This window comes from Ranitomeya variabilis, chromosome 6 (genome assembly GCF_051348905.1).
Source record: "Ranitomeya variabilis isolate aRanVar5 chromosome 6, aRanVar5.hap1, whole genome shotgun sequence".
Lineage (NCBI taxonomy): Eukaryota > Metazoa > Chordata > Amphibia > Anura > Dendrobatidae > Ranitomeya > Ranitomeya variabilis.
Window position 1 is genome coordinate 443,537,914 of NC_135237.1, and position 18,143 is coordinate 443,556,056.

General features: G+C 44.9%; 1 protein-coding gene across 19 annotated transcripts in view; it reads left to right on the plus strand.

Moving 5' to 3' along the window:
* Positions 1–18,143, plus strand: part of DTNA (dystrobrevin alpha) — a 354,562-nt gene that overhangs the window by 242,923 nt on the left and 93,496 nt on the right. For 9 of the 19 annotated variants that reach the window (XM_077270447.1, XM_077270438.1, XM_077270441.1 and 6 more), the window contains exons 8-11: positions 2,728–2,833; positions 4,389–4,555; positions 5,249–5,373; positions 12,019–12,099. In XM_077270447.1, the coding sequence (XP_077126562.1) occupies positions 2,728–2,833; positions 4,389–4,555; positions 5,249–5,373; positions 12,019–12,099 (479 nt within the window). Of the gene's footprint in view, positions 1–2,727; positions 2,834–4,388; positions 4,556–5,248; positions 5,374–12,018; positions 12,100–16,979; positions 17,070–18,143 lie in introns of all 19 variants that reach the window. The other 10 variants (XM_077270435.1, XM_077270433.1, XM_077270434.1 and 7 more) reach the window with 2 other exon arrangements.

The window sequence follows — 18,143 nt, forward strand, 5'->3', positions numbered from 1 at the left end:
TTAAACTGGCCACTTCATAATGACATGACAAGTGATGTTTTTTTGGGGGAAATACACTGTTTATAGCACCAATTTACAAAGAAAGTCGCCTAATGACATAAAAAATGTTTTGCCCAGAATGTAACTTTGAACAAAAGTGTGAAGTATTTTATGCTTTTACTGTTAAAAGAATGTGTCATAAAAATGATCTATTGCTTAAAACAGGTTTTTATGTGTGTTTTTTTAGGTTTGCTAATGTTTTTTTTCAATTTTCTAGATCACTGTCTATATAAAAATATCACACTGGCCACTAAACCTAATATCAGACTGATTAATCTTGTTCTTTTCTGTAGCCACATGGCTATAAGCAGCAATAGACTAGCACCAACACTACTGACTTTCATTAAAGGGGTATTCCCATCTCCAAGATCCTATCCCAATATGTTGTAGATGTAATAATAATAATATTAGCAAATACCTCCAATTAGACATGTAATACAGTTTTTCTGATTCTCTGTCTCTTCTCTCATGTGCCGGCATTGCAGGCCTTAGTCATTACGACCACTAGTAACTAGCGACAGTATTTTTCGGAGTATAAGACGCACTTTTTTTCTCCCAAAATGTGGAAGAAAATGGGGGGTGCATCTTATACTCCAGATGTACCTACTCTGGCTGTGGTGGGGAGGTGGGGGAGTGGCAGCGACGGAGCAGCGGGTCACAGGAGGTAGGATCCGGCGGCTGGGGCTAACTCCTGTGCCTGCTGCTAAAGAGAAATGAATATGCACTGCATTCCACGCCCATGGGCGTGGAGGGCAGTGAATATTCATTTATCTTTAATAGCATCCTGGTATGATTGGCCCTCATCCTGGTATGCATGGCCCCAGCCTTATCCTGGTATTATTGGCCCCATCCTGGTATGCATGGCCCCATCCTTATCCTTGTATGATTGGCCCTTTTCCCTATTCTGGTATGCATGGCCCCATAAAAAAAAATTAAAAAAAAAATTACACTTACCTTCCTGCGCTCCCTCGCAGCTTCTTGTTCAGTGCCAGCAGCTGCTTTATGCTTGTAAGCAGCGCATGGCAGGGACAGCTGCCGGATTACTCACTGCTCTGCATGTCGGGACTTTGTGTGTGGAGGGCAGTGAGTATTCCTTGCTCTTTAGTAGCGTGCACAGTGTCAGCTTTCACGAGTCCCTGCTTACTAAAGAGAATGAATATTCACTCCATTGAACTCCCATGGAAGTGGAATGGAGTGAATATTCATTCTCTTTAGCAGTTATTTCATTTTGCTTGTGTCTTGTGATAATAAGACTGCTGAATTGTCATCTGTACAATACAAGAAGAGTGAGTATAGTATTAGGTAGTCTGTGTAAAAGTTGCAAGATTTTGTCCTTTTTTTGTATTCTAAATAGTACAGTTATGCAAAAATATTCACAGGACCATGGTCCAGAGGCCATGACTGTAACCTGTGGTCTATCCGACCTGAGCCTTGCGAATCTCCTACCTGCCGGCATCATTGACACCTCCTCCTAATTAGTAGGCCTGGCACAGCGTCCTCATTGTGGCACACTGCACATAGGACATTGCCTTGGTCCTACTAATCAGAAGAGCTGCTGGGTCCTTGCAGGTAGGAGGATGTTCATAAGGAAATGGTCCAGCTATTAAAGACTACCAGCGTAGCTGCTGGACTAGAGTCCTGCAAATCTACTAACTAAAACTCTATTAGGTAGTGATATGAAAATTGAAAAAAATAATGCTAAAAATGTTAACACATTGATTATAATTAGTGATGAGCGAATATACTCGTTAATCGAGATTTCTCGAGCATGCTCGGAGATTTAGTGTTCATCGCCGCAGCTGGATGATTTACATCTGTTAGCCAGCTTGATTACATGTGGGGATTCCCTAGCAACCAGGCAACCCCCACATGTACTTATGCTGGCTAACAGATGTAAATCATTCAGCTGCGGCGATGAAAATTAGATCTCCGAGCTCTAAAAAAATACTCGGAGGACCCCCGAGCGTGCTTGGGAAATCTCGAGTAACCAGTATATTAGCTCATCACTAATTATAATAGATCTATTTAAGTATTTATGGAATTGGTCATTTTTTTATGACCTATCCCATTTAAGTTATATTTCTTCTGCCATTGTTCTTCATTATTTTTTAAACTCACGTAAAGGCTAAAGGGTTAAAGGGGTTGTCTGGTCTAAAATGACACGTCTGCAGTCACTCGCTAGGCACTGTGAGGATTCTCCGGTGTCAGCGCCGGCATACTGCTGGACAGAATCTAGACTGTTCCTGGTGTGCTCAATACGTGACTGACGTTCCTGTGCTGACACCAGAGCATCCTCACAGTGCGCTGTGTGAGGATTCACAAGTGTGCAGTCACATAGAGTGACAGCAGACTTATCATTTTAGACCAGACAACCCCTTTAAGTTTGCATTACTTGTATCTAGTGTTAATGCAGGCAGTCATATGGCCATTCTTAACTGGTCGTAGTAGCCTTTTCCCTCATGTAGTTATCCATGTAGGCACAATTATGGGAATAGCATGCATAAGATTTTAAGGTACAGATCCACAAGTGGGAAAGAGGTTCTGACAAATAAAAACTATTACATTGTATATTGTACACCAATACCAAGACATAATGTAAATACCATTCATAGCAATTAGACTTAAACTCATTAATATTTCAGCTATATGAGTGTGTTAATATTGATTTTTCTTTTTTAATCCAAACAGAAAAAAGTTATCTTAAATTCATTTTTGGACACACTTATGTCTGACCCACCACCTCAGTGTCTTGTCTGGTTACCTCTTCTGCATCGACTGGCGAATGTAGAAAATGGTAAGTAGCGTCTGCACTATAAAAAAAACTAAGACAGAACCATAATGATTAAATACCCTGCAGTAAATAAATAAACAGCATAGGGCATGAAAATAATGTATGTTACTTAGTAAACATGTTTTTTTTATTAAAAAAAAAAATGCAAAAGCCATCCCAGCACCCCACAAAGACCGTAATTGGGATGGTCCTAACTCTGTTATTAAAAAGCTTGCTGTTTGTCAAGTGACATGCATGTGGATAAGGGCTGAGATATATATACACAGCTCTGGCAAAAATTAAGAGACCACTGCAAAATTTTCAGTGGTCTCTTAGTTTTTGCGAGTACATCGGTGCCGATCAACATAGATAACTGGTTCTTGTTAAAGTGCATTGACAGCTCAAAATCAAGCTGTGTACATGCACCATCGGAGATTTGCGGTCTCTGCGTCTAAAGACAGGAGCTCTAGTGATGGCATTCACCAATCAAACTGACACTAAAGTGAAGCACAGGTTATGTGATATCAAATGTCAGATTGTGCAGGAAGTTGGCGGATGACGTAACCTAAAAAGATGAAAAAAGTGAATCATATTTGGGAGGATCACTGGGTGTGTTGTATGAAGACAATTGGCCTCATTTATCAAATGTATCTAAGAGAAAAACTTTTTGCAGCCCATAGTGACCAATCAGAGCTCAGCTATTATTTGAACAGCTTGGTAAAATAAAATCTGCATGTTAATTGGTTGCTACGGGTAACAAAGACAGATCTTCTTTTGGACAGTTTTGCTAAAGCTTCCCCTTAGGGCCTCATTTGTCAAATTGGTTTATACTGTAGAAGTTACAACCAGTGTTGCCAAATCTATCCCAATAACCATACAGAACAGAATATATTTATGATATTATCCTTTTCTGAAAAGATAGAAAATGCATTTGGTGACTTGCACGCCTTAATGTGAGCCTGGCACAAAATTTTACCATTCAACCCCCAGCCATTAATATGATTGTGTGAGCCTTTAATATATAAGCCTGTGGGGATCCAACAATGAGAAATTGCATTTCGAAGTTGTGTCTGGAAATGCACTAGGGCGTGACAATGCACTTCTAGCTTCTCAGCCTCACGCTTCATTCCCTACCTGGTAGCCCCCTTCCCTGGCCCATTGACAAGTCATTTACTTTGGTACATGGCCACCAACCTGGCAGTCAGCTAGAGGAGGGTGTCCTTAGCTAAGAAATGTGCCGAGGCTGAGAATCTACAAGTACATCATCACGCCCCGATGCACTTCCAGACACAGTGTGATTTCTCGCTGCTAAATCAGCACTTTGGGGTCATAAAGGGATCGACTTAAAGGGCTACACAATCATATTAATGGGGAAAGTTTCTGACAGGCTTCCTTTAAGAAACAATTGGGACGCTCCTTTCAGTAAAGTATGATCTTCCGTTTCACCCTTGAAATAAAGAAGGGACTGTGTGACAGGTGTAAGGACCGTAATATAAATGGACTAAAAGAGAGGTCTGACCAGATAATAACCATTCGCTGTTATGTTTTAATTGTAAGATATCTTCTGTGTCTGTCACAGTCTTCCACCCTGTGGAGTGTTCCTATTGCCACAGTGAGAGTATGATGGGTTTCCGCTATCGCTGCCAGCAGTGTCACAATTACCAGCTCTGTCAGGACTGCTTCTGGAGGGGACATGCCAGCGGTTCCCATAGCAACCAACACCAAATGAAAGAGTACACGTCATGGGTAAGAGAAGGTTCACTGGGCTCAGCAGCTGCACCATACAGAGGCGCACACAAGAGTGGACTACCCCGGAGCAAGGCAGGCCGGCAGTGAATGTAGTGGGCGAGGGAGAGTATTACTGTGATCATTGGTTTGTGAATGGCGCACGTGTAAGTATCTAGCTTGGCGCGGGGGTGTTGTGGACCATGTCGGTAGTGCTGGTACTACTCTCACCGGATAGTATCAGGTATTGTCACTCATCCTCTTATTACAGGTCTGCGGCGTCACAGTTGTGGTATGGACCGGTTGTTTGTCTTTGTATTCAGTATGACAGTAGAAGTGTGCGAGATGGGTAGAAATAGAAGTCTATAATTACGGATGTAACTTGTAAGACCCGGAGCTGCTACGCAAGAAAAATCCATCCATCATCTGTTTTAGTCACTGGCTTTTCCATTGGGAATGAGGACAATGGTTAAAAAAAGACACATAGAAAACGGGCAAGATGGTGACCGCTTGATGCTAGATTTGGGTCTGGTAAAACGCTGCCATGTTCTAGTTTGTAACCATGTAAGTCAGTGAACACAATCAAGTTCACGAAGTCGTGAGCAAATTTATAACAGCAGTCATAGTTCACTGATCTGGGGAAAACGACTGGTTAAAATGTAGCTTCTAATTACAGAAAATGATATATTCATTAGATGTGTTTGCTGTTGACAGAAATCCCCTGCCAAGAAGCTCACTAATGCACTAAGCAAGTCTTTAAGCTGTGCTTCCAGCCGTGAGCCTCTGCACCCGATGTTTCCTGATCAGCCGGAGAAACCTTTAAACCTGGCTCATATTGTGTGAGTATCAGACTTATCACCCGTGTACAGCAGCCGTCGCCCCTGTACGCAGGCTCCGCTTTTAGAGGGGTCCTCTGGCACCACAGATCTATTAGTTGCTGGGAATTGTTTGTTAGCCTTGAGTTTGAAAGCAAATGCAAATCCTTTGTATCCCATATCCTTTATGAAGATGAGCAACATGCTCAAGGTCGAAATTCTGAGTGAATAATGTGTTGTACTTGGTGACCGTAACCATGGGACTGCAGGAATTTAGTGAAAACCTCTAAGGTACAACATATAATAAGTTATAACACTTGTTATTGGTGACCTCAATGTATCTTGTCAAATGAATAGATTTACATATCCCACTCCATGCCGCATACTTTTTATCACAAAGAAAGTTATTACAAGTGTACCCAGCATCAGTAAAGAGCTAGAACTAAAAACTTTGCCCGTATGAAAATCCTAAACTATATAGGTATATAAAACAATTGCGCCTGCTGGGAATATTGTGACGTCCTGTGTCTTCCAGAGGAATTTTTTTGTAATTGTTCTCTGTTCTGTCTAAAGCATTAAGGGGTTAAGAGTTTAATAAGGAAAGCCAATGTAGACATTTTTTACAAAAGTTGAAAATCTCTGAAACCACATGTGGGATTTGGCAAGATGATTCCCCAGGTTAGTATGAGTACGCAGATCCCAAACATGTTTTCTGTTTAAGTGGAAAAAATAAATTCTGAAATTTGTATGAAAAAAGTTTTTGTGTTTATCGCCATTTTCGAGACTTGTAGCATTTTCATTATTCGGAATCTAGGGCAGTGTGAAGTATTATTTTTTGGACCCTGAGCTGACATTTTTATTGATACCATTTTGGGGTAGATACCTTCGATACTGAAGATCGCCTCTTACAACGTTTTATTGCAGTGTTGCCGCAGCCAAAAAAACCTAATTCTGGGGTTTCAATTTTTTTCTCGTTACACCATTTACCGATCGGATTAATCTATTTAACATTTTGATAGATCGGATATTTGTGAACACAACGATACCAAATATGTGCATTTTTTTCATTGTTTTGTTTTCAATGGGGCAAAAGGGGGTGAATTAATCTTTAGCATTTTTTTTTTTTTTTTTTTAAAACCTTTTTTTTTTTTCCCTTTTTACTGACTTAATAGCCTAACAGTAGGCAAATATCATCCAATTAAAGATGAAAATTGTATTATTGCCTTAATTAAAAGTAAATATTTATATAGGTTAATATTCCCGGTTGCAAGCGATGATCAAAAATTAGTAGCATCCACCAAAAAATAAATTCCATATCCAATCAAAGATGCCACATGAATACCCAGGGATTTAAACAAGTGGGGAGGGAAGTGGAAAGAAAACCTGAATACTTTCCCTTGCACCTTTTTCCTAATGATACCCCTACCTTGCTGCGGAGGTTGGCACCCTAATGATGCATGCAAGTTGTGGTGCCTCCTGCTCTCCATCGTTTCGCCCCCTGGATGGCCCTAGGTACTAGAGACTCCTTACAAGAAGGGAGATATTAACGACCTAATGAAACAATCCCTAATAGGCAAATATATAAAGTGACAATGCAAAGGGAAGGATATTGGTAGCACCACAATATACCGTAGCCCGCCATAAATGTAAAAAAGATTCTAAATGGTCCAATTGGCAATACAAACATGACTAGGAGACCTGAAGCTGCAATCATCCGATCGCTTGGGCTACACGTAGCAGGGCTTCAACTCTGTGTATAGCAGAAATCACGATCTTCTGTTTTATTCCTTCTGCTCCCTTGAGTATTCAGTTTTTGCTTTATAAACTTGCCATACAGTTCCAGATATATGGGTGTTTTAATTTAGTGTGCCCCTTATGCTAATTTTTATTGTCTTTACCATGGAGGCGTTGCTTGCACAATTCTCTTGGGGTGGAAGGTGGAAATCTTTAGTCTTGTCTGAATAATTAACCCTCTTGATGAAGACCATAAAAACGGACATAATGGATGCGGTAAAAAAAACAAAAACATCCCACATCTCTGGAACTGTGTTGTGGATTTAGAAATGAAAAAAAGCCAACGCAATACTCAGGGGAGCAGTGACAATAAAATAACAGTGAAAACTGGCCACTTTTGACCTGATGATGGGTTTTCTTTCAGTCTATGAGAATTGTGGAAACATTATATAAAGATTAGGGTAATGCGTCCTTAATTCCCTTTAAGATCGTTAAAAAATAACTTGCTATCAAATTGGATTAATTGTAGCAAAATTGTATAATGTAGGCTCTGACTCGGTCTCTGGACTGTGTTTCTGTCTTTTTATATCTTATATACTGTATACATTTTATATGCCATTGTTCTTTGTTTTTATTATTTATATACATTGCCATAGAGGTTGATCTGCAAATATATAATCTCATTGGTCAGATTTGTTTTCTATAAATAAATGTACTCAATAATTAATTTGTATCTATAATTCTATACTTTCTTTTCTGCCATCAAAAAGGGACACTTGGTGAGTATTGTGACTTCGACCATTCTAGCTGGAGATCACGACCATGCTCATCATTAGTCTATAGATCGTGCATTGTGTTCAGTATCCGCTGACATTTCCTTTCCTTCTTACATATTAAATGAGGGCCCTGCACACCGTTTCATTCATTCTTCTTCCATGTTTTCATCTATGCATGACCCCTTTGTTATACAAAATGTAATAGTACATTGTCAAAATAGCCCATGCACAGGATTTTTTTTTTACAAATTATATGCAGGAAATAGCTTTATTTCTTCTGATGTCCATTTTATTTCATACTGCAAGATATGTGCACATGTTGAATATTTGCATCAGATTTTTCTGCAGCAAAAAACAAAGTGTTGGCAGGAAAATGTTTGCATAAAATACATGTGTTTTTGCATGCTTTATTGATACTTTTTTTTTTTTTTTCTTTTTTTTTTTACATTTGAATGGGTGAAAAGCGTTGTAAATTTGAAAAAATTATTTGAAAATTTTAATCTGCAGGGAATGTGCATGAGAATTCAGAAATCTCATTCACTTTGCAGTAAACTGCTACATTTTGCCCGTGGCAAAAACAGTGTGTGAACAAGCCCATTGATTCAACTTGACATTTTTTGAGATCGATTACCTATAAAATTAACATTACATGTTGAAGATTATAATAAAATATTATTAAAGGAGTTGTCTAATGAAAACCTATTATCCCACTGCTGGTAACCGCGCCAATTGGTGACCTTTTATCCCCATTACAAAATGCAGCGTCAGGTCAGAACCTGGATGCCGCTCCTTTTGTTTTCTATGGGCCTGATGCAAAACTGCGAGTGCAGCACTTGGCAGCCCCATACAGTATGTAATGAATGGAGAAGTGGTGGAGCGTGTGCACTCCTGCTCTATTCTAAAGAGATCCAATCAAATAGACCCCAGCAATCAACACGTTATTACTGGGTAACCTATATGCCACCAGATTTGTAGTACCTCATCTGAGAACAGCATAATGTTGGGGACCATGGTTCTAGCGCTTGGCCACTTACTTGGCTGCTTGATGTAAGCTCTAATAAAACACTATTTTATTAGTAGATTATCACTGAATAGTAAACATGCAGCATGATGACTTGTATTCATGAGTTCTCTGTCGTTGGCCCCGACTGCAGTTTAATCAATACCTGTGCACAGTATAGAAAGAAAGCTGTCAATCATTGATGTGGGTGGTGTCACGGGGTCACTGGCACGGTATATGAGGGGAGATATGTGTCACTGCGTGTAATGGCGTCAGTGATGTGAAACGAGAGTAATTTCCTCCAGCACACTACATGTTGTGAGGGTTAAGTTAAAGTTGCATACATGGGCAGAGGCGTAGCTAGAGCTTTTGCCGCCCGGGGCTGTTCCCGAGTTTGGCGCCCCCCCCCCCCCGGGCTCAATACACACAAAGGTTACCAAAAATAGTCAGGACAACACGCACAGAAACAAAACTCTATTTCTTCACTCAGCTGATGTTCAAAAGACAGACCAGACACCATATCACCACAGTGACCTATAATACTATCTACAAGGCACAAATACCGCCACACCATGACCAGATGACATTACCACCACAGTGATCGAATAATATCAAATACAAGGAACAAACACCACAACATCATGACCAGACCACATATTACCACCACATAGTGACTGAATACTACAATACTGATCAATAATAAAAAAAAAAACACAATACTAACAATACTATCACCATAAGTGCCATTATACACAGGAGATCTGTACTTAGTATGCAGCGTCTGTGTATAGGTAATACAGTGATCACCGGTGACATACACAGGACCTCAGTATATAGTGTATAGTGTCAGTGTATAGGTAACACACTGACTCACCAGTGACGTCTCTAGGTGAAGTCCTTCATCTTTCATCCAGCACAGACCGCCATCACTTCATCCAGCCAAGACTCGTCTCTGCAGGAAATAACACAGTTATCTCGAGTTCCACTTGCATGTCACATTACTTAATTTTCCCAACTTCTACATTACACCACATGAAGAAGGCGATATAGTGTCACTCTGCACAGTAACAGGACCGCCCCTCCCCCCATTTAAAACAGTATACTCAAAAAATAAAATAAATACATCACTGCAGTAATAATATCCCTTAATTAGCCCCTATGGTAATAATATTCGCCATCCTGGCCCCCGTGTGTCTCATTCCTGGCGTCAGCCATATGTTCTCCCATTCTGCCCTAATGAGTATCCATCCTGCCCCATATGATCTTCCCATCCTGCCCCATCTGTCTCCATCGTATCCATCCTGCCCCATGATCCTGCCCCATCTGTCTCCAATCCTGCCTCCAGTGTCTCCAGTCATGACGCCATGTCTGTCATCCTGCCCCCTGTGTCTCCAATCATGCCCCGTTTCTCCATTCTGCCCCTGTGTCAAGCATTCTGCACCAGTGTCAAGCATTCTGCACCAGTGTCCAGCATTCTGCCCCCCTGTGTCCAGCATTCTGCCCCCCTGTGTCCAGCGTTCTGCCCCCCTGTGTCCAGCGTTCTGCCCCCCTGTGTCCAGCTTCCTGCCCCCCTGTGTCCAGCTTCCTGCCCCCCTGTGTCCAGCTTCCTGCCCCCCTGTGTCCAGCTTCCTGCCCCCCTGTGTCCAGCTTCCTGCCCCCCTGTGTCCAGCTTCCTGCCCCCCTGTGTCCAGCTTCCTGCCCCCCTGTGTCCAGCTTCCTGCCCCCCTGTGTCCAGCTTCCTGCCCCCCTGTGTCCAGCTTTCTGCCCCGGGCCCCCCGGATCGCCGCTCTCAATAAAAAAAAAAAAAAACAAGTTCTGCTTACCTGACCGCGCTCCTGCTCTCTCTGGTTATCGGTGGGGGCGGCCATCTTCCTGAGGCCGCGCGTGCGCAGATAGAGTGCTCTGCTGCCCGGGGCTTCAGGAAAATGACCGCGGGATGCCGCGCGTGCGCAGATGGAGATCGCGGCGGCCATTTTTCTGAAGCCGAGATGCGAACAGGTTCCCTTTAATAGAAAAAAAAAATTCTGCGCCGCCGGCGACCCGCCCCCCCGCATTGTGCCGCCCGGGGCGGACCGCCCCCCCCCCCCCGCCCCCCCCTTCCTACGCCTCTGTACATGGGCTGGTTTTATGTGGACATCTATAGAGTGGGTGGGAGGGTGTTCACCTTATCTCCACCTGCAGAGCTGTCACCGCCATGTGCTGACAGGATCTGGGTGATGTTAGTCATGTGATCAGTCACATGGTCTGAGTTTAAATAACTGGACTTGAGAGGCAGTCTTTGTGTTGTAGCTTGGAGAAGAAAGACTCCAGACGGTGGCTCCAGGTGGAGCTGAAGACATATGGTGGTCTGAGCGGGCAAATCCCTCAGACATATGGACTTTGCTATATGTTATCTTTTTTTGCTTTGCCGTTATGCCAGAACGGCCATGTTTACTCTGCTGAACCCTGCTATGGTTTATGCTGTTCCACAATAAACCAGCAGGTGATTTACCACAAGAAGCGTTCCTGTGTGGTAGAGTTAGTCAAACCCTCACAATGGGAATATACAGAGCTCCGCATTCAGAGAACTGGTAGATCTGCAACAGATAAACCAGTGATTTTATCAAAACTACAGAAGCAGCCTAGTAAATGACACATCATTGGAATCGGGGTCTCTCTTCTTACATCATGTTGCTCTTAGATGGGGTAGCAAATATCTGATGCCAGCTTCCCTTTAAGAAAGTGTTAACATTTAGGATTAAGTCTGTATGATTTTTTTCTTCTCATAAAAAAGAAGCCAAGGAAAAGGATTTATAGTACCGTAATTAGTAACAGAGCACTATGCAGACTTTACCCGGCAGCGGTCCACAGCACAGTACCGAACCTATAGCTAGTTTTATAGCATGAAGGGCATTCAGATGCCAGCCCTCTGACACCACTTACACAATGTGAAGAGCTCAAAGCAAAGAGCAGCCTGTGACCGACACAGAGATCCGCGAGCACAGGAAAGCGGAAACAGAAGCTGCCTAATGTAATGTAATATGGCGGCAGCGCGGACTGGTTATTATAACAAGTGTTCTGTCTCTGCACGACTTACATTAAAGAATGACACCATTAGGTACATTATATGCTGTGCAGTGTTGGACAAGCAAAGAATCTAAAGAGTTCCTTTTCTTGTAGGCCTCCAAGACCAGTTACCAGCATGAATGACACTATATTTTCTCACTCCGTTCCCTCAGGAAGCCCCTTCACTAACAAAATGTGAGTATCCGTCATGTACACACAAACCATGCGCAGTATATACCTGTGGCTGTACAGTGGATTAGTGATCGGATGCCCAGCTCGCTTGTGTCACATTGTTTGCCGCGTCTAAAGGTACCTTCACACTAAGCGATGCTGCAGCGATACAGACAACGATGCCGATCGCTGCAGCGTCGCTGTTTAGTCGTTGTGTGGTCGCTGGAGAGCTGTCACACAGACGGCCCTCCAGCGACCAACGATGCCGAAGTCCCCTGGTAACCAGGGTAAACATCGGGTTACTAAGCGCAGGGCCGCGCTTAGTAACCCGATGTTTACCCTGGTTACCATTGTAAAAGTAAAAAAAAAAACACATACTCACATTCCGGTGCCCGGCGTCCGCTTCCCTGCACTCCTCCTGCATCCTGTGTCAGCGCCGAACATCTCCGACACCTCCCACAGAGCAGAGCGGTGACGTCACCGCTCTGCTTTATGGCCGGCACTTACACAGGATGCAGGAGGAGTGCAGGGAAGAGGACGCCGGGCACCGGAATGTGAGTGTGTTTTTTTTTTTAACTTTTACAATGGTAACCAGGGTAAACATCGGGTTACTAAGTGCGGCCCTGCGCTTAGTAACCCGATGTTTACCCTGGTTACCAGTGAAGACATCGCTGGATCGGTGTCACACACACCGATCCAGTGATGTCAGCGGGAGATCCAGCGACGAAATAAAGTTCTGGACTTTCAGCAACGACCAGCGATCTCACAGCGGGATCCTGATCGCTGCTGCGTGTCAAACACAACGAGATTGCTATCCAGGACGCTGCAACGTCACGTATCGTTATCGTTGTAAAGTCGCTTAGTGTGAAGGTACCTTAAGTCTTATCTATATAATGGTGGTACACAATTTACCGTACTTCATGGATAAAGCGGTCTATTTCTTGTACCTGGGAAGTGAATATAATGCAGGCTAGAACTGCGGGCCCAACTCATCACAGCTTTTTCGACAGAATTCTGGCATAAAAATCTTTGAAAAGTCACTTTTGTGCAACTTGAGATTGTGCAAAAATGTTGTGACTTTTGGTATTTTCACCCAGCTCCGCCAGTGCAGTGCAGGAGTGAGAAGACCCCACTTGTCAAATTTATAACCAGCAGCAGCGTTCCTGATGCTCCAAATCTTACTCCGGTCCTTTGTGCCTCTTAGTGAAGCGAGTGACTCACACTCCATTTTACCTCTCATCACGACCAGTGTGAGGGCCTCACTGTTTAAAGAAGTTGTACGGTTTTACCTACAAGTGTGCCTCACTCTGTGACTGCACATTTGTGAATCCTCGCATTGTGCACTGCGCGCTGTAAGTATTTTCTGGCAACGAGTGGTCATGTGACAGCAAGTACGCGATTTGCACAATTTCAGCCACATTCCAACTAGACTTTATACACTTGCATTGAGCAAGGCCAGATACAGTCTAGTCGGCACGTGACCCCATGTATGTAATCACATACTTGTGGTCACACGCCTCCTCTCCCGCCACCAGAGAACCCTCACAGCGTGCGATGTGAGGATCCACAAGACCAGACAACCCCTTTAACTGTATATATATGAGGCATCGTGATTACTCGCTAATCCCGCCCCCTGCAAAGTAGCTCTGCCCCCCACCACATCACCACACACAATCCCGCCCCCCACAAATCTCGCCCCCCCACATCACCACACATAATCCCGCCCCCAACACATCACCACACATAATCCCGCACCCCCACATCACCACACATAATCCCGCCCCCCACAACATTACCACACATAATCCCGCCCCCCCACCACATTACCACACATAATCCCGCCCCCACAACATTACCACACATAATCCCGCCCCCCCACAACATTACCACACACAATCCCGCCCCCCCACCACATTACCACACATATTTCCGCCCCCACCACATTACCACACACAAACCCTCCCCCCACCACATTACCACAGATAATCCCACCCCCCACCACATTACCACACATAATCCCACCCCCCACCACATTACTACACATAATCCCACCCCCAACACATTACCATACATAATCCCGCCCCCACCCCATCACCACACATAATCCCGCCCCCCACCACATTACCACACATAATCCCGCCCCCCACCACATTACCACACATAATCCCGCCCCCCACCACATTACCACACATAATCCTGCCCCTCCACCACATTACCACACATAAACCCTCCCCCCACCACATTACCACACATAATCCCGCCCCCCACCACATCACCACACATAATCCCACCCCCCACCACATTACTACACATAATCCCACCCCCAACACATTACCATACATAATCCCGCCCCCACCCCATCACCATACATAATCCCGCCCCCCCACCACATCACCACACAAAATCCCGCCCCCCACCACATTACCACACATAATTCTGCCCCCCCACCACATTACCACACATAATCCCGCCCCCCTACCCCATCACCACACATAATCCCGCCCACCCACCACATTACCACACATAATCCCGCCCCCCACCACATTACCACACATAATCTCGCCCCCCACCACATTACCACATAATCCTGCCCCCCCACCACATTACTACAGATAATCCCGCCCCCACCACATTACCACACATAATCCAGCCCCCCACCACATTACCACACATAATCCCGCCCCCACCACATCACCACACATAATCCAGCCCCCCACCACATTACTACAGATAATCCCGCCCCCCACCACATTACCTCAGATAATCCCGCCCCCCACCACATTACCACACATAATCCAGCCCCCCACCACATTACTACAGATAATCCCGCCCCCCACCACATTACCACACATAATCCTGCCCCATCACCACACATAATCCCGCACCACATCACCACACATAATCCCGCCCCGCCACCCCATCACCACACATAATCCCACCCCCACATAATCCCACCACACATAATCCCGCCCCCCCCCACATCACCACACATAATCCCACCCCCCACCACATCACCACACATAATCCCGTCCCACACCACATTACTACACATAATCCGGCCCCCCACCACATTATCACACATAATCCGGCTCCCCACCACATTACCACACATAATCCCGCCCCCCCACCACATCACCACACATAATCCCGCGCCCCCAACACATCACCACACATAATCCCGCCCCCCACATCATCACACATAATCCCGCGCCCCACATCATCACACATAATCCCGCGCCCCAACATCACCACACACAATCCCGCCCCCCCACCCCATTACCACACACAATCCCGCCCCCCCACCACACACAATCCCGCCCCCCACCACATCACTACACATAATCCCGCCCCCCACCACATTACCACACACAATCCCACCCCTCCACCACATCACCACACATAAACCCGCCCCCCACATCATCACACATAATCCCGCGCCCCAACATCACCACACACAATCCCGCCCCCCCACCCCATTACCACACACAATCCCGCCCCCCCACCCCATTACCACACACAATCCCGCCCCATCACCACACACAATCCCGCCCCCCCACCACACACAATCCCGCCCCCACCACATCACTACACATAATCCCGCCCCCCACCACATCACCACACATAATCCCTCCCCCCACCACACAATCCCGCCCCCCACCACATTACCACAGATAATCTCGCCCCCCACCACATCACCACACATAATCCCGCCCCCCACATCACCACACATAATCCCGCCCCCCACATCATCACACATAATCCCGCCCCCACCACATCACCACACATAATAACGCCCCCCCACCCCATTACCACACATAATCCCGCCCCCCCACCCCATTACCACACATAATCCCGCCCCCCCACCCCATTACCACACATAATCCCGCCCCCCCACCCCATTACCACACATAATCCCGCCCCCCCACCCCATTACCACACATAATCCCGCCCCCCCACCCCATTACCACACATAATTTTGCCCCCCACCACATTACCACACACAATCCCGCCCCCCCACCACATCACCACACATAATCCTGCCCCCCACATCACCACACATAATCCCGCCCCCCACATCACACACAATCCCGCCCCCCACCACATTACCACACAATCCCGCCCCCCACCACATTACCACACATAATCCCGCCCCAAACCTTATCACCACATATAATACCGCCCCCCACCACCACACATAATCCCGCCCACCCATCTTATCACCACACATAATACCGCCCCCCACCACCACACATAATACCGCCCCCACCACCACACATAATCCCTCCCACCCATCTTATCACCACACATAATCCCGCTCCCACCCCATTACCACACATAATCCTGCCCCCACCACATTAGCACACACAATCCCACCCCCCACCACATCACCACACATAATCCCTCCCACCCATCTTATCACCACACATAATCCCGCTCCCACCCCATTACCACACATAATCCTGCCCCCACCACATTAGCACACACAATCCCACCCCCCACCACATCACCACACATAATCCCGCCCCCAACACATCACCACACTATTGTTATTAACTTCATTTTCAGTTAATTTACCACCTGCGTAAGCGCTATTGAATGTTGTCATTATTTACTTTAGTTTAATCACCAGCAGCGTTAGTTAGATAGCAATGAGCGTGCCGAGCGTTAGCTGGCTGGAAACAGCTAGTGCCAAAACTAAGAATGCTAACTATTCTGCAGTACATTAGTGCATGCTGCGCGGTTTGTTCGCTGTTTTGAGACCATCTGGCTCTTACTGCATTTTCAGCTTGTAGTCTGGGTATTTTATCAAGATGCGGTAGTAGAAGATCATCTTTGGATCCACGATAGTACTTGTGACATTTTCTTGTGCCATAACCATGGACTCCACTGTTTGACTCATTCAGGTTACCAGACAATGTAAGTGTAACTAGTGGCGTCACTGACGAGCATTCTCTGATACAGATGTATGTGTGTCAGCTGCAGAACATCCCACGGTCAGTATGAGAGAACTAAACCACTAACAGCCTTAGTTCAGTAGGCCGGACACTAAACCACTAGCATCTCGGACTGGTTAGATGCTTCTAGATCAGCCATGGGTGGCAGCTTCATAATGTTAATATAGACTGCATGTCATATCTTTTACAGTGACATTATTTTATGTCACCAGTGACTCCTCTGAAAGTGAGTGTTGCGTCAGATTGAATATTTTCACGGTTGGACTTCGTATTTCTGTATAGCACAAGTAAAGATGAGTTTGAGATCAATAATTATCATTTCTAATCAATGGCAAATCTGTATACTGGATACACATTTTATTCTGTATTCATTCTTTACAGTAATGTATTAAAGGGAATCTGTCACTAGGGTTCTGCTACACCTTCTGGGAGCAGCATGATGTAGGGGCAGAGATCTTGATTCCAGCAATGTATCACTTACTGGGCTGCTTTCTGCAGTCTTGAAAAAACACAGTTTATCTGCTGCAGATCTGGCAGTTCTCTTAATGCTGAGCTCTGTATAACCCCGCCCACACCACTGATTGAATACTTTGTGTACACGGTGCATAGGCAGAAATTTGCCAATCATTGCTGGGCACGGGGTTATACAGATGTCATGTAGATTGACAACTACATGGCATCAGGTTTAATAGTATTATAATGATAATTTCCTGCTGATAAAACAGCTACTTTTATCAAAACTGCAGCAAGCAGCCCAGTAAGTGACACATCACTGGAATCATGGACTCTGGCTCTACATTATGCTGCTCTCAGATTAGGTGAAACATCTTGGTGATAGATTCCCTCTATGCAATATTATATTGGATATCTAATGTGATTAAGATGTAGGATAAAAGGAACCTAAAAGCCGCCACTCACTGAAGTACGACATCACTTTTTAAAAACCGAATGTATGAACACATCATCACTTCCATCATGAATACTAAAAACGAGCCTCATAAATCCTGAAACAGATGTATGCAAGGTGGGGGGAAATGTATTTGTTGTAAAAGGCGTGATTTTCTCTATACCAGCAGATCTGAAGGAATAATTGGCCAGAGACTAAAAGAAATC